We start from the raw sequence: 26,084 nt of genomic DNA, 5'->3' as shown, positions 1-26,084 counted from the left end.
AATCAAACTTGAATTTGAGAAGTTTGAATAAAAAAGAATCTCAAGTAATTTTTAAGCATGAAATTTTCTTTGGGAATTTACTGCAGGGTAGTTTTTTTTTTAGCCTATGATAGTAACATTATAATAAATATATCTAATGTTTTCCTCAAATCATCTTTGTTAAAATGACTATTAGGGATGTCTGTTTCCTAAATGCTTTCCATCTTTTAGACTCTAAAGCTGTTTAAGTTAGTTATCAATTGTAGTTTTGACATTTAATCTAGAAGAGGATTTTTTTTACCTCATTTATTTTAAAACTAATTTATTTTTAATACACATTGTTTTATGAATAATGTTGGGGGAAAATAACAGAACAAAAGGGGAAAAACATGGGAGAGAAAAATATATGTGCTGATTTACATTCTATTTCCACAGTTCTTTTTCTAGATGCAGATGACATTTTTCTAACCAAAGTCAATTGGGATGGCCTTGGATCACTAAATCACTGAGAAGAACCAAATCTTTCATAGTTGATCACTGCACATTCTTGTTCTTATTGTGGACAATGTATTCCTGGTTCTACATGTTTCACTCAGTAGTTCATGTAAATCTTTCGAGGACCTTTTAAAATCAATTTATTTATCATTTTTATAGAACAATAATATTCCATTACCTTCACATACTACAAATTATTCAGCCATTGCACAATTAATGGACATCTACTCGTTTTCTAATTCATTCCACCACAAAAAGTTGCTACAAACATGTTTACTCATGTGGGTGCTTTTCACTCATTTATGATGATACAGGCCCAGTAATGGACTGCTAGATCAAAACATATGCACAGTTTCATAGCCCTTAGTTCCAAATTGCTCTCCAGAATGGTTGGATCATTTTATAACTCCACCAACAATGTATTAGTGTTTCAGTTTTCCCACATCCCCTGAAACATTTATCAGTGTTTTTTTCTCTTATTGGTATGTTGTCTCATTACTGTCATTCTCTTAGATGAAGTTATTGATTGTTTCTGTGATTTGTTATTTTACCCACTCACTATTTAGAATTAGACTAAAAACCAATTAGAAATTAAATAAATCTATCTTTCCATGGCCATTTAATGAATATAATTTTTATTGCATGGTGGTCTGAAAAGGAAGCATTTACTATTTCTGCCTTTTACATTTGATTATATATATATATATGTTTTCTAGGATTTTATTAACCTCCCTTTCTTATTTATTTTGTGGTTAGATTTGGTTGATTCAAAGAGGGGAAGGTTGAAGTCCCCTACTACTACAGTTTTGCTGTCTATTTCTTCTTTTACCTGGTGTAATACTTTCTCTAAGAATTTGGATACTCTATCACTTAATGCATATACATTACTACTTCATTGTTTATGGTATCCTGTATCAAGATGTACTTTCCTTCTTTCTCTTTTAATTAGATATATATTTTACTTTTGCTTTATCTGAGACCAGAATTGCTATTCCTACTGTTTTTAACTTCAGCTGAAGTATAATCTATTCAGTTTCAGACTTTTGCCTTTACTTTATATGTGTCTCTGTGTCAAATGTTTCTTGAAAACACCATATTATAGGATTCTGTTTTCTATTCCACTCTGCTATAACCTTCTATTTATGGGAGAGTTTACCCCATTCTCACTCACAGTCATGATTTCCAGCTCTGTATTTCCCTCCATCCTATTTTTCCCCTGTATATATTTTTGTTCTCTCTTTCCGCCTTGTACTTGGTAATGTTTTAGTTTTTTAAACCCATCTCACTCACTATGCTATCTTTTATTATCCTTCCCCCTTTTCTTACCTTTTTCTCTAGTGTTTCTGCCCTCCCTTCTATCCAGTCTCTTCCTTTTCTTTCTTCTTTCTTGCCTAATTTTTATAGGGTTAGATACATTTCTACACCCAAGTGAATGATTAAATAATTCCTCCTGAGTCAAAACTGTTAAGATCCAGCTTCAGACAATATTTATCCCTTTCCCTGCTTTTCCTTAATTGAAATATCTCTTTTGTGTCTTTTTATGTGATCTAATTTGTCCTACATATCTCTCCTTTTCTCCTATTCCAGTACAGACCTTTTTTCACTCCTTAATGTGTTTTTCTTTGATATCACATCAGAGTCCATTCACAATCACACCCTCCATCCATGTGATACCCCTCTCTGGCTATCCCAATAATAGATATAATTCTCAAGAGTTACATAATAACATTTTCCCATCTGGGGATGTAAACAGTTTAATATTATTAATTAATATTTAACAATTAATTAATATACTAATAATTAATATTAAATAATGTAAATTTTTTCCTACTTACCTTTCTATATTTCTCTTGGTTCCTATGTTTAAAAATTAAATTTTCTCTTTAGTTCTCTTTTTTTTTTTCAATAGAAATGATTGAAAGTCTCTTACTTCATTGAAGATTCATTGTCTCCCCTGAAAGATGATGCTCAATCTCATTGGGTAGTTAATTCTTGAGTTGTAACCCTAAATTGTCTGCCTTCTGGAATATAGTATTCCAGGTTCTCCAATCATTTATTTTAGAAGCTGTCAGATCCTGGGTAATCCTGATTGTTGCTTCTTGATATTTGAATTGTTTTTGTCTGATAGTTGCAATATTTTCCTTGAGATTCTGGAGTTTTGCAACAATGTTTCTCAGAGTTTTCATTGTGGGATTTCTTTCTAAAGATGATCGATGGATTCTTTCAATGACTATTTCCCCCTCTATGTATAGAATATCATGGCAGTGTTCCTTGATAATCTCTTGAAGAATGCAATCCAAGCTCTTTTTTTGCCATGGCTTTCAAGTAGATTTTAAATTGTCTTTTCTGGATCTGTTTTCCAGATCAGCTGTTTTTCCAATGAGTTATTTTCAATTTTCTTCCATTTTTTAGTTTATTTTACTGATTCTTAATGTCTCATAGAGTCATTAGCTTCCATTTCCCTGTTCTAATTTTTAATTTGTGATTTTCTTCAGTTAGCTTTTCTATTTCTTTTTCTATGTGATAATTCTACTTTTGAAGGTATTGTTTTCTTCAGTGGATTTTTTTTTTTTTTTGCACTTGGCCAAATATATTTTTTAAAGAATCACCTTTGTTTCCAAGCTATTGATTCTCTCTTGCATACTTCTCATTTCTTTTCTTATTTTTTTATTCTACCTTTCTTATTTGCCTTTTAAAGTCTTTCATGAGCATTTCCAAGAATCTTCTGTGGGGCTGAGACCAATTCATATCACTCTTTGAGATTTTCTCTGTGGCCATTTTGTCCTCATCTGAGTTAGTGTTTTGGTTTGTTCTCTGACTATAGTAGTTTTGTATGGTCAAGATTATTTTCTGTTTCTTGCTCCTTTCCTTTCCTTTTGGTATTTCCTCTTTTTAAATTTTTAATGTCAAGCTCTGCTCTTGAGGTAAAGCGCTGTTCCAAGCTTCCTGTGTGCTTTGAGCATAGGGCCCCTTGGGTTAAAGGACTAGCTTGGCCTGTTCTTTCTAGGAAACAGCCTGTTTTCCCAGAATTTAACTTCTGAGCTAGGACTGAAGGCTGCCCATTAATCTGATCCTCTACTGAGCCAGGAACAAATGTTTCAGTTGCTGATTTGTTGTGATTAAGACCCTCTCACTGACTTTCCCAGACTCTGAACTAGGCTCAACATTCTTTTCATCCCAGTGAGAGTGACCTTTCTTGATGTTTTTTTCCAATCTGTCTTGGACTGGAGAGTGGTTTCATTCCATCAGATTTTGTCCAGAGCCTTGGTTTTGAGGAAAACTGAGAGAGGTAGAGCAGCTTCCTAATTTGTATACATATATATATATATATATACATATATATATGTATATATATGTATATATACATACGTGTATATATATATGTGTGTATATATGTATATATATATGTGTATATATATATATATATATATATATATATATATATATATATATATATATATATATATATATATATATATATATATATATTTATAAACTTGTATAACTTGTAACTTGTAACTTCCTAACTCCACCATCTTGGCTCCACTCCCATAACTTCACCTGAAAGAGTTTTTACTCAACTTTTAAGAACCTTGTAATATTTTTCTTCCACGGCAATTTATAATTTTTCTAGTTAATATAAGATCTTAATAAACAGAAAGAGGAAAAAAAAAGCTTTTACAGTATCTTCTAGAGCAAGCAGTAGAATTTGTATGAATATTGATCAAAAGCCAACATTTTAAAAAATATATCCTTGAAAATCTGTGATCATTTTTAAAAATTATTTTTAGCTTGGAAAGATTTACATAAACTGATGTTAACTGAAGTGAGTAGAACCAAGAGAACATTGTGCACAGCACAATTATGTGATGATCAGTTGTGGTACAGCTGGATCTTTTCAACAATGAGGTGATTCAAGGCAATTCCAATAGACTTATGATGGAAAGTTCCATTCTCATCCAAAGATAGAACTGTGGAGACTAAATGCAGATCATAAACTAGTATTTTTACTTTTTTTTTCCTTGTTGTTTGTTGGATTGTTTTTTGTTTCTTATTTTTCCCTTTTGATCTGATTTTTCTTGCACATCATGATTAATATGGACATATGTTTAGAAGAATTGCACATGTTTAAATTATATTGGATTACTTGCTAAAGAAGGGGGGAAGTAGGGAGGGAAGGAGAAAAATTTGGAACACAAAGCTTTGCAAGGGTGGATGTTGAAAACTATCTTAGCATTGCATAATTTTGAAAAATAAAAAGATATTATTAAAAAAGATTATTTTGTGGTATTGCATGACCTGTACCATCACCAAAATCATAACCATGTCAAGTTACTAGCAAGGTAGAATAAGAAAAGGAGGCAAAAAATCTAAAAGTGAAACATCTGAGTACATCAATAGCAAAAGTACTGTCAGATAGAAAGCAAATCTTCTGGGTAAGGAAATTGTACTATATCATTTGTGTACAACTGAAGCCAGACTTTGCAGTGGTTAGGGTGACAAATGCTGAGGAACGTGGTCTAAATATTGAAGAACATGGCTGAAATTGAAGGAGTTTTGTTCTCTCTATCTCTGGGTGAATGAGTTAATGATGCCCTTTGAGTCCAACAAATGTAAGGAAAGAATTGCAATTCAACTTTAATTCTTGCTCAGAAGATTCATATCTGCTTAGATTTTTAAAAAGCTTTGTTCAAGATGGACTTAATTTAAAACTAAGTCAGGCTGAATATATCAGAAGAATATAAGGGGTCAGGACATTTACTTCCTCAAATCAAATTTTATTAGGAGATTCATCAAGTTAAGGTAGAAGCTGGCACCTAATCACTGAGGCCAAATTGTGTGGGATCAGAAATAGACAGTAAAACATGACTTTTCCTGAAGGAATAAATGTGTTTTATTTCCAAGACAATGACAGAAATAAAATGAGATACCTTCATTCGAAAAAAGGTGATGCTTGTTAGTAGGTCAACAGTTGATTTCAGATCTTGGAGTCTCTCTGAATTGCTAGCAGGAAAGTTGTCCTAGTTAATTAGAGAAAAGGAGAAACAGACAGGGTAAAGTTATCAGCATCAAACCCTAAGGAAAGAGAAATTGTTTCTTTTTTAAAAGGAAGTATAAATTTGGAATAATTTTTAAAAAAAGACATTGAGTTATTAAGATTAAAAAGTTTATGGATGAAATATTTTGGTCTTTATGTGCCACTTCAATTTAAAAGGATTCATCATTATCATGATCCTCTCAATAAAGAGAAATGGATTTGGAATCAAAAGACTTTGAGTTCAAGTTTTGATTTTGCCACTTTCTATCTGTGGGACTTTAGATAAATCATATAATTTCCCTGGACCACATTTTTCTTATCTGTAAAATGAAAGAATTAGATAAGATGAGCTTTATAATTTCTTCTAGCTCTAAATCTTTGCTTCTATCATTTTAAAAGTATTTTACAAATTAAGTATTTACAAATGTAAATTGCAATTCTCCAAAATTCTTAGTGATCATGAGTCAACTATGGCCAATGATGACAAAAAAATTCCATTCTCCTGCATCTACCCTATACTCAGAGATTTTATATTTCACTATAAATCATATCAAACATCACAGAGAAACAATCAAAGCATGAAACAACATAAATCAGAAACAATACTTATGATAATTCAGAGAAGGAGGTTATTTATAACCTTTACTTATAATTTTCTCAATCCTCATAGATTTTTTTAAAAAAATAAGAACATAGTCTGAGAAATGACAAATGTGCCAAGTAAATCTTTTGGGAAAGATTTTTTTTTCAATGTGCACTATATTTTACAGTTAGGGGTTTACTTCCAAGAGTAAGGATGAGGGATTCATTTAGAATTATTCCTTTTGAGGCACAATGTCCAGAAAGGGACTATAGGTTTTACAAGCCCTAGAGCAATGGGCTTGGAGTTAGAAATATCAGCCTCAGACACTATTAGCTGTGTGATCCTGGGCAAGCCATTTGAACTCTCTTTATTTGAATTTCCTCATCAGCAGAAAGATATGAGAGAGAGATGAGAGAGAGACAGACAGCATTTAGGGGAAAAAAACAAAAACAAAAAAACACACACAAAAAAACCAAAAACAAATTCCCCAAATTAATATGAGGGTTAAGATTCTATTCTACAAATGAGAGCTCTATAATATGATAAACAGCCATTTCAACCAATTTTATATTTTTCTCTTAGGAAGATATTTATGAACATACCCTGTACTTTGACAAATCAATCCTCAAAGAGTTGTGCAATTGATCCAGGAGTTTAATGAACTTTTCTCTCTGTATAAAGCAAAAAGAAAAAAAGAAGAAGAAGAAGAAGAAAACATGCCCATTGGATGTTGAATTAATAATTTTTTTAAATTGCATCATGGGTAAAAGTACCATTTAAAATGCCCAACATAAAGCTTAGATTGACTGCCTTCCTCTTGGGATCTGTTTGCAAGGCACGTTGTTTTCAATTTATAGTCATACAAGCATTGCTAGGAGATGATAGGAAGTGTATCAGAAATTGCAAAATGTGTTTTGTTGAGCTTCATTTATGCCTGCTGCCATACTTCACTATTCCCCTAATGCTGTACAAATGCTCCTGGCACCCAGCCAGGAGCTTTCAGATTAGCATTAGTAAGCACCAACAATCTCCTTTCTTCTCCTCCTCTCCTGTTCTTTATCTCGATAACCAGCTCATAGTGAGGTAAACAAGCGTAATCTCCATGGAAAGGGGAAAACATGAAAATACTTTTTAGAAAACACAAAGGTTTTGAGCCATGTGAACAAATGAGAGTTTTATTTCCAATTAAAATACAGAGGTTTGTCCTAATACTCTTATGAATTCGCATTTTTTTTCTTTCTTTCAAACACACAGAATTATATTTGAATGTTACTTAAACTCTAACCTCAGAATCGGACTTATTTACCAGTATGAGCTTTCTCATTGGAGGGAAAGCTATTCCCTAACTATAAACTAAACACGTTAAGACCATCCAGAGTTATTTCACAAATTAAATCTCTTAGGTTCACACACTACCACCTTCCTGAACACCTTGCTTATTAGAGACTGACTCAGGCTCCATAGATCATTTTAACCTGATTATGTATCATTTGTTTCAGGTATTTATTAAGTCCCTTGTGCCAGGAACTAGGGGCAAAACATAAATTCTTGCCATCAGAAAACTTGAATTCTATCAAGAAAGATGGTACAGTGTATACAAGAGGCAATGTGCTAAAGGTAGTTGTCCTTCATTCTGGAAGAGGACCAAATGATATCACTACATGGGGATCAAAGCCCAGGGTGTCTGTAGCTGGTCAGAACAAGATGAGCTTGGAAGGTTCTACCACAGATTGGGCACAAATAGTTCATATGAACATCTGGAGTGGAGATGTCTCTGTATTTGCACATCTCACATTTCTTTCGAACTACTGAAATTCTGCATTACTCATAGAGCAGAGCACCTTCTTTTATATGAGCTTGTCAGGCAGGGCAGTCCTGTGTCAGTAAATAAGACGTGTACTGACAGAGCTTACATCCCATAAATCAAAATACACTTACTCACAGTGACTACTGATAACCCCAACTAACAAAAAATTCAGAGTAAATAAAGGGCTTTCTGGATGGAGTATAATGAATGACATTATGCTTTACAATAGGCTCTTCATCAGAGTTGATTGAATTTGTGTCCAATGAAGTTGCCCTAGTAGAATTCTAAGAGAGTTACACAGATTATTCAATCTATCCAGTATTGAGCAAAAAGTTATTCTAGAGTGATTTTCAAAGTGGGAAGTTGTTCCAGCATTACTGAATCCATTGGTTCTTGTACAGAAGGGCAATACTGAGAATTCACCACAACTTTACTGTCACCAATGGTTGACAATCACTGACAGAATGTTAAGATTGTATCAAAACAAACAAATCAAAAACCTTACCATAAATCTCTTTTGAAAATCTTTTGCCCCCCTCCTTTTAAAAATGCTCTAGGTTGCTTTTGGAATCTGTCAAAATATCTAGTTAGGACTTAAAGCAAGTCATTTAATCTTTTTTGGCCTCTGGCTCTTCAGTTATTAAATGAAAAGGACCATGATAGATGGACTTCAAGGTCCTTTCAATCTATGATCCCATGATAGCAAAGTGACTCAGCGCTCTCTTTGTCCAGCTCTTCAAAATATTATATATTATTTCAATTGTACTTTTAATAAATATATCACTGTAGAAAGAAAAATCAGCACTATTTTTTAAGGCACTGAAATTTAAACAGCAACTTCTGTTTCTGTCATTTACCATGTCAAAAATATGCTTTGTTGTAATTATAGTAATGTCAAACCTCTTGGGTTAATTCCATTCCAAAATCTCAAACAATTCTACAAAACAGTAACATTTGCCTATATAAGTATTCACACTTTAATCTCCAAGGATTTTATTTTATATGTTCATCAGCCTCCTTCCTCTTCCAAAATTCTACTGTGGCTGTATCTAAATTGAGTATGATCCAACATCTATATGCTTAACTGCGCATATAGTACTGTGAATATAGTAAATAAGAAATTTCCTCCACGTAAAAGAATAGTACTAGCAGCATATAACAACTATATCCTAAGTTGATACTATAAATATTAAATAAAAACAAAGAAAAATATATAAAGCTACCAAAAAGCAAATAACAAATAATTCAAGTTCATGGGACCTCAGAGATATTCCACTTTTAACAAGACTAGATTAAATAATCTCTAAGATCCCCTCCTAGTTGTACTATTTTAAAATTCCATAACCATAAAATAGAAATTATAAATATTTTGAAAAACATTGTTACTTGTTGTCAGTCTTCCCCTATTGCTTTTTGTAATTACCTTATGTATATTTTGTTTAATCCAATCTGCATTCATGTTGAAAAGGTACTATTTTCTTTTTGACTTTGTTTACCCAGTGCCTAGTAGACTGCCTAGGGCATATTAATAGGTGTTTAGTAAATGTCTGTTAATAAATGTATGAATAAGTAGAAGAATGTCATCAGCAAAATAGATTTATAAAACAGATAATAATTATCCTCTACTCTTCAATTAAGTGTCCTTATCCCAAAGTGGCTGTTGCCTGACCTCAAAAGTTGTATGACTGACCCAGAGAATACCAAGATGGATCAAATCCTACTGTCTCTTCCATGATTAATTGTGAGGAATTCAATAATTAATTGCATCTAATACAACCATACCATTTTCATCCATTATCTCTTAACAGATTCTCCCTTTCCCTCAATTCTGTGAAAATGTCTAGCTTCCTCTTTTCTTTCTGGTCAGTCCTTTAGAACAATTATACACTAACTTCTACGTGGCACTTACCTCATAACATCTCTTCATCTACTACTGAGAAAAAATCTCCCCATTTATTGCAAAACCACCTTCACTTTACTACCTGACTGTACCCCTTGAGTGTATATTCTGTATTCCAGGGCAGTCACAGGTAAGCAAGCTTGCAGACTCCACCTATCACACTTTTTTTTTTCTTTTCTAGTAAATTTACATACACATTGCTTTAGGTTTCTCCCCTCCCAAATCTATCCTCCACTTGAATACCAAATTTATATTCTTAAAATAGGGATCTAAGTTACACCCAAACTTAAAAATCATCAGAGTTCCCCATTGCCTTTAAGATAAAATACTAAATTTTCAACCTGAAATTCTATGACTTTTGCAGTCTTGCTTCCATCCTCCTTTTATTTCATATAATTCTCATTCCAGTCATATCAACTAGCTGATTGTTTCCTGTGACCTTCCATCATTGCTTTTATTCCTTTGCACAAAAAGCCTATCACTCCTCTTCCAAAAACATTCCCTCCTTAACTCATCTTCTAGAAATTCCTTATGTCTATCAAGGAACAGATCTGGTACCAGCTACTCCCAAGGCCTTTCCCCATCTCATTCATTCATGCTCTTGAAATTATTTCATCAACATTTTACCGTGAGCCAAAGGGAGCATCACAAAGTAACTGATAAAGGCTTTGAATCTAGAAGCTTGCCTCCTCCTCTTGGTAGCTGAGGCTGAGAGGCAGTCACATAAACACTCTGTGCCTCAGGCATCTCCTTAGGACTTATGTGGAGGAAGTTTCCTATGCTCAGGAAACCATATGGGATCTTGCACTTTCCTAGCAAATGGGGCCAAAAACCCCTTTCAGATTTGTGCTGATGAGACGAATATGGGACACTCTTCTTGCTTAGTTAAGCCAATGACTGGGGACTCATGTGATGAGGTAGCCTGGTCTCAAATTATCCAGACAGCTTCAAAAATCACAACACAAAGGCCTGAGACAGACTGAGTACCCCTCCCCTTCTTACTTATGATTTCCCCAGTAGAAGAAAGTTAATACTAGCACTACATTTTAACAGAAGAAGAAACTATAACATACAGAGGGAAGTGACTTGCCCAGGAATCACCCTCATGTTGAGTGTGAATTTGAATTTGTCTTCAAATATCCAAGTCTAGTACTCTACCTACTGTGCTGTCTAGGTACTCCTAACAAATTCTCTCTTGCCTTAGATTACTTGAAGAAAGTTTCCTCCCATTTTAAAATAAAATTTCTATGCTTCTCCCTCTTCATTGTACTGGTGAGGATCTACAGATATACATTACTATGCATAATCAGATATGCCCATTATGCATGTTAATTTTGCTAAACCTCTCTTCAAAATGCTGTGGGAAGGGATGGCCTCTTCGTAGAAGAGTTTGAAGGAATATATTTAGAAATTAATATGATGTAAAAAAAGGCATCCATAAAATTAGATAACATTTCAAAAATAAGTACATTTTCTTCAGCAAAAGGAAAGCAAAATAGTTACTAATAAGAACAATAAGTCAAGATTTAAGTTTTTTAAATGAATGGAGCTCAAAGCATTGAAGTAGTTCTGTCTCCTGCTCTGTTTGCTATTTCCCATTACAGAGAATTTTTTTTTTTGGTAATTACATTGCAGATGAAGCACTGGGCTCTGTTGAAATCCATTCTGCATTCTCTTTCAGGTAAGCATGAATGAAGGGACTTCCTTATAAGTAGGTTTCACGGTTGATGATACCATTAACAGACTTTCTCCCGAAAGGGAGAAAAGCCAAGTGTTCCACAAGGTTAAGCTTTTCCTTATAGCTTAGCCAGGAACAATATTAGAGACAGAATGAGCATAAAACATAGCCTGCTTTATGTGACAGGTAAAATCCCTTGATGATACTATTCCAAAAGTGAGGTTTGTATAACAAAGCTCAGCTGGGTTCCAATGCATGACTATAAGTAACTACTCTGTTGATATGGCTACAGCCAGTTCTCTGGTCCTTGGCCAAGCAAGAATCAATCCATATAACTAAACTACTGGCCCATGACTATTTGTGTGGTGTGACCCATAATTCCAAAGAACATTAACCTGAACTCAAAGAAGAATGAGAATGCTTTACTTATATTTTAAAGAATTTTACCTAAAAAAACTTTTCATTCCTATTATTTCATTTGATCTGTATTATAAAAATATAGGCTCCCATTTGGCAGACAGGGTAGCTGAGGCACAGAGGAATTAATTGATTCATCTATGTCATATAGTTCATTAGTAAAAACAAACAGACCTAAATCCCAGCTCTATGTTCCCTTCCCTTGATTTATAGGTTTTTTGTCCTATTGTGAAAGATCATTTAAGCTTTTCTCCCCTTTTTACTTTGTGTCCTTCTCTCTTTCCAGATATCTTCATTAGAAAAATGGAAACAAAACACCTTTCCCAAAACCATATAAACTACCTGATTGCATATACCAAAATATACATTAAGAAAAGGAAAAGCACTTAGGCTACATCATATTCCTACTTCTTTTGACTTCCTTGATTCAGATTCAGAATTTACTTTCTCATTCACTATATTTCATATCTAGAGACTGAAAATAGGATTTTTAACTAGGTATAAGATAGACCTCCCTCAACTACATAGTCCTTAACACAATGTGGCCATAAAGCATACATTTAAACAATTTACTATTTATTGAAAGTATGTGATAGTGTCTCTCCAAAAAGGTCATTTCTAACAACCATTTAAAGTAGCTGTGTATATCCATACTTTTCTTATCTATTGCACTGGATATTGACTTTTTCTTTATTAAATTATATGATAACAAAGCAAAGTTTCAAAGCTACACTGTGTTTTCACTTGAGAATGAATTATCCCATCATTCATTAAAAAAAATTCAACAAAACAAAGCTTGCATAATCAAATACACTAATAATTCAACACATTAATTGGATATTGGATGTTCAGAAATAGAAAACAGTTCTTTATGAATTTGGTATTGGTATAGGCTTGAGAAAAAAGGGAATTTAATCAATTGTACAGATAATTTAAGCTATAAGCACATTTTTTTTTCACTAACCAAATTGTTATGGGCCAGAACTTGAAACAAGGTACTAAGTGGAATTACTAAGTGCAAGGAGACAATGGTTAAATCTAGTTTAGCATTAATTTAATCCTATAACAAATAATGGTTTCCTAGTGATATAATGAATGTTATATACTTAGTGTGGTGCATAAAAGGGAGAAGCTCTCAGGACCAAAAGGAGGAGCACACTAGAAGCTCTTTGAGGCTGAGACAGATTCATTCCATCTTCTACCTTTTGTGGTAGCTGCAGACTGAAACGCAAACCTTTGGATTCAGAGACATTCAGAGAGATTCAGAGGGCAGAGGAGGCAGGAGCTCAAGCCCACAGAACCAAGGAGAAAGGTAGGTCTCAAAGAAAGCTAACAAGGCCCCAGGAAAGGAGACAAGACTTTGAAAGAGACAATAAAGGATTTGGATTTTAACCCCTGGCTACTCTTGTGGTGATTACTGAACTGAAAAGAAGGCTGCTCCAGAGACCCCAAGAAAACCTCAACAGAGAACATTACATTTTAGAGAGGACATTACACTAAATAAACATGTTTGAGTGGGAATGATCCAGATAACTCTAATCCTAGCTTCACTTCATTTTCCAGGCTTTAATCAAGTCTTGAATTATCTATATTTCTAGAGTAAAGTGGGATATTATAAATCAAAATTCAATATGCTTACCAAGTTCAATAAACATTCATGAATTCAGTGGTGTTGACTATTTAATAGATGGAATTATAATTGACTTTTTATACATTTAGAAATAGAAGGAAAATGTTACTTTAAGTTTTTCTTTGAGTATTGCTCCCCTTAAATCCATCTCATGCCCTACCAAAACTGTTATTTTCAACTTTGGTGTGATAGTTAAATCACAATGACAAATGAAAGCTTTATTCATGGCTATGAAGTGGCTGGCATACCTTCTAGCATGATCTAGAAGAGAGACAGTGTGATTAAATTGGAGTTAAAATGATCTGGGCTCAAATATCGCCTCTCATGCACACTATGAAATCCCTTAACCTCTCAGGCCAAGAAGCTGCCGTTCTGCAGACCAGTGTATAAGGACTTTTCTGTGCTGATGAAGTCAAAAGTCCAGACGCTGATAATAATAATAAGAAGAAGAATAATAAACAATAATAATGATTATGATGATAATGGCTCAAATTCTCTTTCCAAACTAAAAAATGCTCTTGCAGTTCAGTTGTTTTATATTCATGTCTGACTCTTCATAACCCTATTTGGTGTTTTCTTGGCAAAGATACTGGATTGGTTTTCCATTTCCTTATCCATTTTTTAGATGAGGAAACTGAGGCAAACAGGGTTATGTGACTTCTCTAGGGTCACACAGCCAGGAAATCTGAGATAAGATTTGAACTCAAGAAGATAAGTCTTCCTGACTCCAGCCCCCTCATTCCATCTGCTGTGACACCTAGCTGCCTACAAATTCTGTTTAATTCTCTTTAAATTCATCTGCTAAATTGAGGAGAAAAGCTTTTGACTCTGTGCTAATAAGGAAAGATGTAAAGCGCTGAAACTCTTGAGTTGATGCACTGAGGTTGGACGATGGAGAACGTAAGGCTAATTTCTTATTGGACAATACTCTATTAGCATATGCTTGGAAAATGACTCTTCCTATTTTGTGCTGGCCCAATAATTGGAGAATTGTAGGAAAGACTGAGGGGGGTGGGTGGGTGGAATAAGACTGGCCAGAGTCACTTTTGGGCAGTAAAGAAGAAGAAGGAAGGTCATGGAGATCATGCGTCCATCCAATAACCTTCTACCCCTAAAGACCAAGGATTTTTGCTTATTCTGATTCCAGCTGATTCTAAGGTATCCAGGGTGCAAGCTTGGTCTTCACAAAAAGACTCAACTAGGTTCAAAATTGGGAGGAGGGAAGTCTAGGTTATACAAATATACTAAGAGCTGCTATAAGGGCCACAATTATGGTGGATATGGTAGTAAGGATTAGTAAACAACAACATATTTCACTTAAAAAATTAGAACACAAAGAAAATACCTTTTCTACTACTAACTCAAAGAACATTCTACAGATTTAGATTTACTCAAATTTGGATTCTTCTCTGATTGATCAATAATTGTCCCTATGAGTGCATCTTACTAAAAAAATATTCAAATAAGTATTAAAGCTTTAGCACTATATGCTAATTAGAAACAGGGATGAAGATTCTATAAAAATATTCTGAAAGCAACCTAAATTCAAGGCCCTGGGAATAGGACCAGGATTAGACTTCGCTAAAAGCCTGCAAAGATGAATTAGTTTTCCCTAAAAGACAAGAAAGCTATCCCTGCATCTGACTGGATCCTCTCTACCTTGAAGAAGCTGTCCGGTGACCTAAGGACATACAAATTCCCACTCACATAGAGTTAGGATTCCTATAATTTGAGGGATATTTTAAGACCACACGAATCACCAAACCCTCCTTTTCTGATCAGATACATTTCTATATGGAGGTAGGGGGAAACCATGGAATAAGCTTGGTGTTTTAGGGCAGAGTAAACCTCCTTTTGCTAATTATTCAATGACTCACAACTTACCACTGATAAGTACTGTAGTCAAGCTTGCCTGTAACAGCCCTATAGACTAAAAAATATAAACAATTATGAAAATCAAAAGCCAGTCATTGTAATGTACTAAAAACATACTTACACCAAAGTTGGTAGCAGCAAACCGATCTGAGGCAGATACCTGCACATTAGTTGAGACTGTTGGGTGGGCATAAAAAGCATTTATGTTTGCCAGGAGGGTACTCATCACTGCTGGGACACCAGGACACATGTACTTGGAAGACAGACATGAAAAGTGCCTGCAATACAAAGGAATTAAAAGTTCTTAATACATGTCATGTTCATTTAACAAAGGTGGAACATTAGAAAATATATTTTTCAAATATATAGCATGCACATACAAAAAAGAAGATATAAACTATTACTTCAAAGACAAAAAATGTCTTTATCAAATTTTACCTTTTCAAGTTCTCTTGTCTCAAGTGCAAGATAACTAATTAGCGCCTTGCTCTGATTCTTTGAATCAATTTGGTAGAGAGGATAGAATTAAGTATTCAAAAGCCAAAAGACCGATCTTTGTTGACCTTAAGAAACTGTCAAAAAGATTGAGATCTTTTCTTTAACTTCAAATCCCAGAATGCCATCCTCTCAATAGTCTTTCCCATATACTTATACTGATGTTTTAAACATTTATCATAGTTAAACGTTAAGGATATGGATTAAACCTCTGATTATTTGGATATAAGAAATGCCTAATTGAGCAAATTCTATTTCCCAATACAGGCTAGTACCCCTTTGACAATTTATAGTCTTAGAGAACTGCCAAGAGCACTGACAAATTAAGTAACTTGTATAGGACTATCTAGCCTATATGTATGAAAACGAAGATGAGAATCATTCTGAGTAAAATGACCACTCCCCACAAAGTTCTATTTGTGCTCTTCATTTGGTAGGTATACAGGTGAGTCTGATTCTCAAAGGATATGTTTAATAAATGGATTCAGTGTCTTCATTTCTATTCCTACTGGAGATCAGGTATACACAGAGAGATGATTATTAAATAACTTAGTATACAGGCAATTTTATTTTAAAATATGTTTACTGTCCTTCTTTGTATTCTGCTCCTCTAATACTTCCTTGAAGAAATCATTCTTTCTATTAGAAATGTGAAATTCCTGAGGAGTCTATAGCCTTTGGCCTTCTTCATTTCTTGAACTCAATACATATTTTCCAACACATTTTCCCAGAAATCCCCTTGTGCCCACTTTAATAATGGTCATTATTTGTCAAGTGCAGGTTGACATAATTTGGAGGTTTTCATCAAGGTCTCCATAGATGTGATTTTCTTGTCCTTTGCAATTCACATTGGCACATAAAATATCATTTTCTACATATAGATATGTATCTCTGTCTATCTATCTATCTATCTATCTATCTATCTATCTATCTATCTATCTATCTATCTATTTGCTATGCAGGTCATGACCTAGGCAAGCCAAAATCCAATGAAATGATCCTTTTTTGTTACCATTAGATCTTGGGAAAACAATTATGCTAAGAAGTTTATTCACCTACATGAACTTCAAATCATTTTCCCATTTTGCTGCAATTTCTTCTTTTGTTGGGTTTCATTTATGGTAAAATATTAAAATGAATCTGAGTCAGCAGAGTCAAATTGTTTGTCAGCACAGTGCATCTGGGACCTGTCCTGACTTATGCCTAGCTAGTAAATTCAGATGACTCAAGATGAGAGTTAATCTGTTAACTTTGAACAGCCCTGCCTCACTTAAATCCAATTTATTTGGAAGTTGAGACATCATGCTCCTGATTCATTGGTCCCCTTTAAGAATGGAGAAACAACAACAACAACAACAAAAACAAATTAAATCACAATTAACACATAATACCTGGTCTCAGGGAGCTTCAGTCTAATGAAACAAATAACAGGTAAACAGCTTTGCAAAAACAAAATATACACAAGATAAATTGGGGATAATCTCAGAAAGAGTGAACTGAGATTAAGGAGGATTGAGAAAAGGGGATTTTAGAAGGGAACTTGAAGGAAATCAGGAAAGACAGAAGTCAGAGCTGAGTAGGAAGAAATGTTCAGGGATGAAGGATAGCCAATCAAAATACCCAGAATTGGTAGGTGGAATTTTGTGTGTGAGGAACAAAAGACCAGTGTACTTGGAATTCATTGGAAAGAGTTATATTAATTATTTGTTGACTGTTTAGGAACTATGAGATTCTTAGCACTCTATCCCCACTTATTTACCAATTTGCTTTTGTTAGTACAGAACAGAAAACATAACACTGTGTCATTTTCTTTCTGCTTCCATTTTAATGTACCTCCTTTCATATGATATGGTGCTGCGCTAGTATGATGATAGAAAAGAGAAGTACAAAGTTAGGAGATCGAGGAAAGTATGGTTAATGGCACATGGGTCACTAATTTGGGATTGTACATTTTAGGAATAGCTACAAGTACCATTATAGTGCATAAGGAAATTGTTCTTAGAGGCAAGAAGGTAGTACAAGGGATGGTGCAGTATATCTTAATCAAGAATATAAGAGTTCAAATCCTGTCTCAAACATTTAAAAGCTTTATGATCCAGGGCAAATCAACTGACATCTTCTTGCGCAGTTTCCTTATCTTTAAAAGAGAGATGAAAAAGAAAAATCATTTATGAAATGTTTTATGTTTCAGGTACAAATATGCCAAATTCCAACTCATTTGATTCTCATAATTACCTTACAAATCATTACTCTTTTATGATCCCCATTTTACAGTGGGGAAAAAAAAAAACTGAGGTGGGAGAGAAAGATAGTGCGTTCTTCCCAGGGTTTTTGTAAAGATCATATGAAGTAATATCTGTAAAGCACTTTGCAATCAAAAAAGTACTAGACAAATGCACTTATTACTGTTATTTTTATTATTGATGTCTCTATTTTCTTTATGATAGCTTACTTATTTACCCCTGAGCCTTTCCAGCAAAGAAAATTTCTCTACAAATACAATAACATAATAAGACAGGCCATGTGTTCTAATTCCCAGGTGGAAGGTCTAACTGTTAGATGCTTGTACAGCAAATAAAATGTAAGCACATTATTCAAGTGACTAAAGCATCGATTTCATATATAAAATTAATAAGCGTTTGTTGATTTGGAAAGTGGAATTTATATGTGCATTTAATAAGAATAATTTAAAGATGAATGACCAATTTTCAACCTGCCCTAGCAGAGGAATTTTCTAAATGAGGATTTCCTATGTGGATGAAATCACGGGTCCAACAGTTTTCCTGAGTGGAGGAGGGAAAACATATTCAGATTACATTTTTTTCCTACTATATCAAATCACTAGTTCAGCAAATATCATTATTTTGGACAATATCTCTCTTGGGCCATCTCTCAATTTGCACTTTTATTAACAGTTGTATTCCATAAGGTGGCTGCTATTGTTAGGTTCTAGGGTAATTATGAGTTGTTGCTCCTACTACTGTAGCTCTAAAGCCCTCAAACAGTTAACTTCCATTAACAATCAGTAAATATATTCAATTAGCTTTTGACAAAGATATTTACCAAGATGGCAGAATAAGAACAATTCTCTCAATAACCTGGGGGCACACTCTCTAATAAATACATAACAAGAGTGGGCTTAACTTTAGAATAAACATTGGTAGAAGCACAAGGGTAGGAATTATTTTCCTGCTACTGGAATTTCTTTTCTTCTTTGCAGACTGTTCACATAGCACTGTTTTCATATATTGATTCAGAGGCTGACAGATTTTCTCAATCAGTCTTCATCTACTCAGCCCCACTCTTCAGCTTTCTTTTGTGTGCTTTCTCTAACCATTATATTTAAGCACTTTGAGGGCAGGTACTATCTTTCTTTTTCTTTTTGTGTATTTAGGTGCCCAGCACAGTACCTACCCAAAATAGGCTTGTAATAAGTGTTATTGAATTGAATCAAAATATATTTTTGTGTGTGCTGTTAACTGCCTTTACTGCCTTAACTGGCTTAAAGGCCAACTCTTACAAGTGATTAAGTATATATACATTTGTAGTGAATTTGTGGAGAATTATTTAACACCTCCCCAATACCTTGTGATTATACTCATAACTCTGTGGCTCTATTGCAGGGGTTCTCAAACTATGGCCCTTGGGCCAGATGCAGCCGCTGAGGACCTTCATATGGCCCTCCTGATTATGGCAAATGGGCTGAGGGGTGGAGACAGAGTGTGAGGTTTTGCTTTTACCACAGTCCAACCCTCCAACAGTCCTCCTCTGGGAAAGCATATCTTCCTAGACAAGTTAAGTGGCTTCATTCAATTATAGATTATAGATCTTGGTCAAATCACCCTCTATTGATCTTTTAGGCTGGCTCCGATCCCCTTCGGGAAATTCCCAAGACTGTGGGAAAAAGCCGTCAAGATGATTTTATTCAATTGGAGATCTGGGCCTGATATTCCTATAGAGTGGCTTCAAACTCCAACTGGAGTTTCTTTTCAACTGGAAATCTAGGCTTGGGGGCATTGACAACACTGAAGGAATCTCATTCAATGGAAGCCCTGTTCCCAGACTGCCAATAAAAGACAATTCTGAACCCCAAATCTTTGCAGAAGTCCGAAGCAGGATTATGCTTTGCCAAGGGACCTCTCTTCTTGCCACAGCTGCCTGACAGGCCTCTTGCCCACTGTGAAGAGACCCTCTTCACAGTGATAACTTTTGTAATTTCTCTGCTAGGACCTTGCCACTAAGAGGTCTGTCTTCCTAGCAAAACTGGCTTCTTGGTGCCAATAAAAAATCCCTTTTGTCATTCAGATTTTTCCGATTCTCAAATTCTTTCATGTTGGACCTATATGCAGATCAGTAAGCATTCCCGACCTCAATTCTCACACCTCTCTACTACCACTAGTTTTTGATCCATATCCTCACTCTGGATGCAGCTGGCTGCATCCATCACAGTCTATAATGTATTTTTCTTAAGCATATTCCTTACACTGACATTAAGTATGAGAGCAATTGGGGGCAGCTAGGTGGCACAGTGGATAGAGCACCAGCCTCGAATTCAGAGGACCCGAGTTCAAATCTGGTCTCAGACACTTAACGCTTCCTAGCTGTGTGACCCTGAGCGAGTCACTTAACCCCAGCCTCAGGAAAAAGAAAAAAAAAAAAAAAAAAGTATGAGAACAGTTCCTCTCATCAGCTAGGATATTCAGTGTTGCATCTCAATTGTTCAAGTCAACAGAAAAATCTCTGGAGTGAAGGCTTTTCCCACAGTGGAAGATTCCAACACAAGAAACTTGTTTGATTTTTTGGTTGTTTGTTGTTATTGTTTTGTTTTGTTTGTTTGTTTTTGGTTTGTTTGTTTCTTTTCTAAGCATCTTGTCCAAACCAGGATTTGATTAGAGGAACATGAGACTTCTGAATAAATAGGGAATTTTACCTGTGTTCTTTCAGTTTTATGCTTAAAATCCATCTCTTTCAGAACCTCTAATAGTATCATTTTCAGGCATCAAAAATCAAAGAGTTCATTCTAATACTACTTGCAAAGAAATTGATTCTATTTAAACAACAAAATACTCCAACATTGAAAACATATTGATAATAGTAAAAAGGTAAATATGAAAGGATAGAAATTCCTAGAACATACTCTGATTCTACTATTTGCTTATTGAAACTCATTATAGTGATATTTCACATCAAATTTCCATATGTTGTGAATTCTTGAAAAGTCATAAAAATTGTACATTTACTCAAAGTCCTCAAAGATGTCCCTATAGCTTCTGAAAATTATTGTCTCATCTAAATTCAATTACTCAGATTTAATTTTAGAAAAGTGCTATCCCACTAAATTCATTCTGTCCATAGTGTTTCAATATAATAGTAGGCATAATAATAATAATAACAATAACAATAACTTACTTTTATATAACAATTTAAGGTTTGTAAGGCACTCTACCTTTTATTCTCTGATTTGATCTTCAAAGTAACTCATTTTACAAATGAGGAAACAGCCTGAGAGCAGTTAAATGACTTTGCCCAGGGTTACAAAGTTGAGTTAATGTCCAATACCAATTAACGCAGGTATTCCTGACTCTAAGTGAAACCTTTTATCTACTAAGACAACCTACTGCCTTTATAGATCAAAAGACCTTGACTCCAATGGATAATTAGTGGTCTATATATAAAATTTGAATGATGCATATTAGGTGGGAAGCATAACTTGGGCTTGGGCTTGCAAAAGGGAACTGAGAAGATTTCAGCAGAGAAGAAAGGGAAGAAATAAGGTGAAAATGAATTTGGGGGCCAGGGTTTGTATCAGACCAAATTCCACTGTGAAAACAAAAATGGAGAGCTTTCTCTCATCCAGGTTGGCATGAAACTTCCATTGTATTGGCTCCTGCTGCTACTTAAGGAGTTTTTCTCAATCATACTGGGGAACTTTGGGTACATTTTGATAGTAATATTCTAAAAACCACAAGGGTTTTGCTGCCTTCTATGCAGGATTCTGAGATGTTGTTTGTTTGCAACTCAGTGAAAGGGAGACACAGGGACTCTAGTTTCCTCTTCTCCTGAGATTTCTGGCATAATGTGACTGTAATCTAGAAACTGGTAGAATTGTATTCCTTGTTATTTATTCTATATTATTTATATATTGGAAGGGTAGTTAGGTGATACAATGGATAGAGATCTGGGCTGCAGTAAGGACAGCCTGAATTCAAATTCAAACTCAAGACATTTACTAGCTATGTGATCCTGGGCAAATCACCTAACTCTGTTTGCCTTGGTTCCCCCATCTGTAAAATGAACTAGAGAAAGAAATGGCAAACTACTCCAGTATCTTTGCCAAGAAAATCTCAAGTGGTGTCATGAAAAATCAGACATAAATGAAAAAACGACTGAACACAGAAAATATTGAGAGTATATATGCACGCATATATCTATGTTAATGTGTGTGTGTTTATGTAGGGATATGTGTATACATAAATAATCTATATTATCATATATTATGTATAGAAAGATTTAGATATATCTATCTATATAGTATCACTTTTCATCATTATAATGTCATATAACAAAGTAAATGTCTTGATCATAAGAAACAAATTCAGAGAGATTGATGGGATAGAGTCTGCATGAGTATCATTTTGAGTAGATTGTATCAGAACTAGATTCTAAAAATATGGAAGTAACAAGAGTACTACAAAAATGAATTAAATTATTTAGAAAATAAAGAATGACTATACATTGTGGTATAATGCTAAGAAAACTGGCTTTAGAGTTTGAAGATCTGAATTCAAATCCCACATATGAGGCAAGTGAATACAAAGGATAGAGTATTAGTCTTGGAACCAGAAAAAAAAAAAAAAACTGAGTTGAAATCCTGTCTTAGATAGAAGTATTTATCGAGTCACAGGCAAGTGACAATCTCTTTCAGGACCAGTTTTCTCATTGCTAAAAATGGGGACAACAATAGTAAATTCTTCCCAGGGTTGATGTAACAAAAGGACAATATATGTAAAGAATTTTGTAAACCTTAAATTACTAATTAAAGATGATAATGATGAGAATTGTTATTGATGTAAAAGTCACTTAATCTTCCTAAGTATCAGTTTCCTTATTCATAAAATAGGGGTAGAAAGTTGTATCAGATGCCCTTTGATATTCCTTTCAATTATATATATGACCCAAAAATCTTTCAGGTATGAAAGGAGTGCTAAAGGAAATGTATTGGGGTTCAATGCATTGATTGACTGATTTTTTAAATAAATATTGTGATGAAAAGATTCTAGAAAATAATGATTTTTTTTATCCTATAGCAATTTTAAGGATTCAGTACAAAGCTTAACATCTTACATTTCTCCTTTAACTTATATTGGGTAGGGTGAGAATCTATAAGTTGATTTAGAAAAACTTATGAATTGAACATAGACTAAAATGAATTATTGGTTATAAAATAATTATTTGTCATTGTTTAATATGTAGCATAGAATTTCCCCTTATCACAAATAAAATATGAAAGCATGGAAAAATCCTAAATACATTTCAATCTTTTTCTTTTCTTTTCTTTTTTTAAAGTGGTAATTTTAATGCCATAAGCAATATCTTACCATGAAATGTATGGTTTATTAACTACTATGCCTTTAGCTTATGGCTTTTTCATATTTTCATATTAAAACCAAAGTATCATAAGCAGATGATTATTTACTGCTAACACATACAGAATACTTACTTAGCTGCTTTTAGTGTGATAGTTTATCATGCCATCCAATTATTCTGTGAACATTTAGTAGGCATACACAGTAGTTAATGTGGTAATGTATTTTATGGTTTTGAGTATTAATAGTAGCTTACATAGAATCATGTTTTTCATGATTTGCATTTGAATTTCCAGAGAGTTAGATTAGATTTTTGACAAATATTATTTTGGGAAAACTGCATGAAACATTTCATTTTTCATTTAAAATTCAACTAATATTATTTCTATGTTATATTTTCTCTTAAGAACAAAAGAGAAGTCCTAAATAAGGCATGAAACAAACAATGTTAGCAGCCATTACCAGGATTAATCTAAATGAAAAGTCTAAGTAATTTAACCAAAATACTTTCAAGGAATTTTGTCTAGAATAGAATGAAACTTTGCTTCAGAGCCCAAAATTTAAAGGGCTCTGATAGCATTTCCTTCGATAAATAAAAATAACTGAACTTTATACACATTGATCAAAAATAATTCATTAGAATGTCAAATTAAGAGATGGTGCATTTCTTCACCTTTCCTTTGAACCTTCTGGTAGCATGCTTGTTAAACATTTTTCCAGAACTTATGACTCTCCCAGCATCTCATGCTTTCTTTCTTTGTCCCTGAAGGCAGTGTCCACAGGTCCTTCTTCTACATCAATACTAAGTTCTGCCATCTTTCAGAGGTTTTCCCTTAGACTTATTTCCCTAGATTCCAGAAAATTTTATTTAGGTCTCTGGTAATTCATAAGAAAGAACATTTTGTGATGAATCAGTTGTATACTGTCCCCAAAGTCTTAGTGTCATTTTAAGGTTCATTCAATAGCTTAAAATGGCACTAACACTTTTGAATATAAACTAATCGCTGAAGGGGAATGCTAAAAACAACATGTAAATAACAAGTGCCATTGCTTCCTCAAAGTTCTTTTATTTTTAGAAGCCTGGAAAAAGTCTAAACAGTGCCCAGGTACAGATTAATGGCCCCACTCTGGAACTTGCCAGATAAAATGGTGAGTTCAATTTCCTTGACACCCCAACATGTAAACTAAGGAACTGATATGGGAATTGTAGGTGGCAACTGCAGAGGTAAGAGAATGTCAGATGATTGAAGAGACAGAGCTTGTCAAGATGATTTTCCAATAGCCAGGTTTTCACTGGTAAGAAGAGTAGGATTAGATGGAAGAAATTTTAAACTTATTATCAGGAAAAACAACAATTCTACGTTTTTTTCACATTAGAGTTTTAAGCTGAGTTTCATAATGAAACAAATATAGAAGCTCTAAATTGTGAGGTCAAGCCTGAGGAAAATTAGTAATTCTTTACTCAGATTAACATGATTTAGTTTAGGGGAAGATAAGGGTAAGAAGACCTATGCTGTGTACCAAAACAATGCATTATATCCTGATGATTGAAAAGTAAATGGTAAAGTAATTGATTACTTAGAATCTCAGGAAATTTAAAAATCTCTGTCCTTTCCCTTACAAGACATGACTAAAAGGCAATGCACTACATTATTAAAAATGCTTTGGCTTTAGTTTTACAATAAAATTAGTTTGGTGTCAAAACAAACAAACAAACTACCAGTTTCATCAAGTTATAACAATGATGATTTTTAAATTATTCTTAATGAAAGGGTTTAGTGACATATTTGCTGTTGAGTAAAACAGCAACAATTGCTACTTTTTAAAAAAATAATGTCATTAAGAAATACAAATATTAAAGCTGATGATAGTCATTCTAGTAATAATAAAGAAGAAATTCTTCCTGAAGAGATGAGAAAGGGACTGCTGGAATAAAAAGCAATTTAAGATCACCTAGTGAATACTGAAGTGGGACCACAGGGAATGCCAATGACACATTCATTCCATAAGGTTCAAAGGAGGAGATGAATAGCAGTGGTTGGGAATTCCCTGCTGACATTCCTGCATTAGAGATCTGCCAATTTGACTCCATAAGGATCTGCTGCCTTCCTTGGGTTTGTGCCCAGGATATGCCAACAATTGTCCTGAGACCATTACCTACTTCTGGTAATTCATGTGGAGTCAAATGATATTGTCAGAAGGGATGTGTCCATCAATAAGCAATTTTTTTAAGACAGCTAAAAGGGGCCAGGAACTGTGCTGAGTACTAGGAATACAAAGAAAGGTTAAAAAACAAGAAGTTTCTTTTCTTGAGGAACTCAGAAAATAATTGCTGAGAAATATTTAGTTCTGGGACAAACAAAAGCAAAAAATTAAGGGCACAGTACCTTTCATCCTTTCTATTGACCAAAGGCAAGGCTTTTTTTTTCTTTACGAGAAAGAGAAAGCTGGGAAATAATTTGTAAAAATGATAGTATCTTAAAAATAGAATTTAGATTTCTTACTCAGTGATAAAATACAAAAATGATGGATTTTTGACCAAGGATAGAGTGTTCCCAACAAAGAAAAGTAAACACATTTGCTAAGAGTCTTGAAAAGGCA

The 26,084-nt window shown here is 34.0% G+C and overlaps 1 protein-coding gene across 3 annotated transcripts in view; it reads right to left on the bottom strand.

Annotated features, from left to right (window-relative positions):
• UNC13C (unc-13 homolog C) overlaps positions 1-26,084 on the bottom strand; it is a 744,253-nt gene that overhangs the window by 311,464 nt on the left and 406,705 nt on the right. For all 3 annotated transcript variants that reach the window (XM_074294550.1, XM_074294552.1, XM_074294551.1), the window contains 3 exons: positions 15,524-15,680; positions 6,698-6,766; positions 5,406-5,495 (listed from right to left, as the gene is read on the bottom strand). In XM_074294550.1, coding sequence (XP_074150651.1) covers positions 5,406-5,495; positions 6,698-6,766; positions 15,524-15,680 — 316 coding nt within the window. The remainder of the gene's footprint in view (positions 1-5,405; positions 5,496-6,697; positions 6,767-15,523; positions 15,681-26,084) is intronic.

Source organism: Sminthopsis crassicaudata, chromosome 2 (assembly GCF_048593235.1).
Source record: "Sminthopsis crassicaudata isolate SCR6 chromosome 2, ASM4859323v1, whole genome shotgun sequence".
NCBI lineage: Eukaryota > Metazoa > Chordata > Mammalia > Dasyuromorphia > Dasyuridae > Sminthopsis > Sminthopsis crassicaudata.
This window is presented reverse-complemented; position numbering and strand designations above follow the sequence as displayed.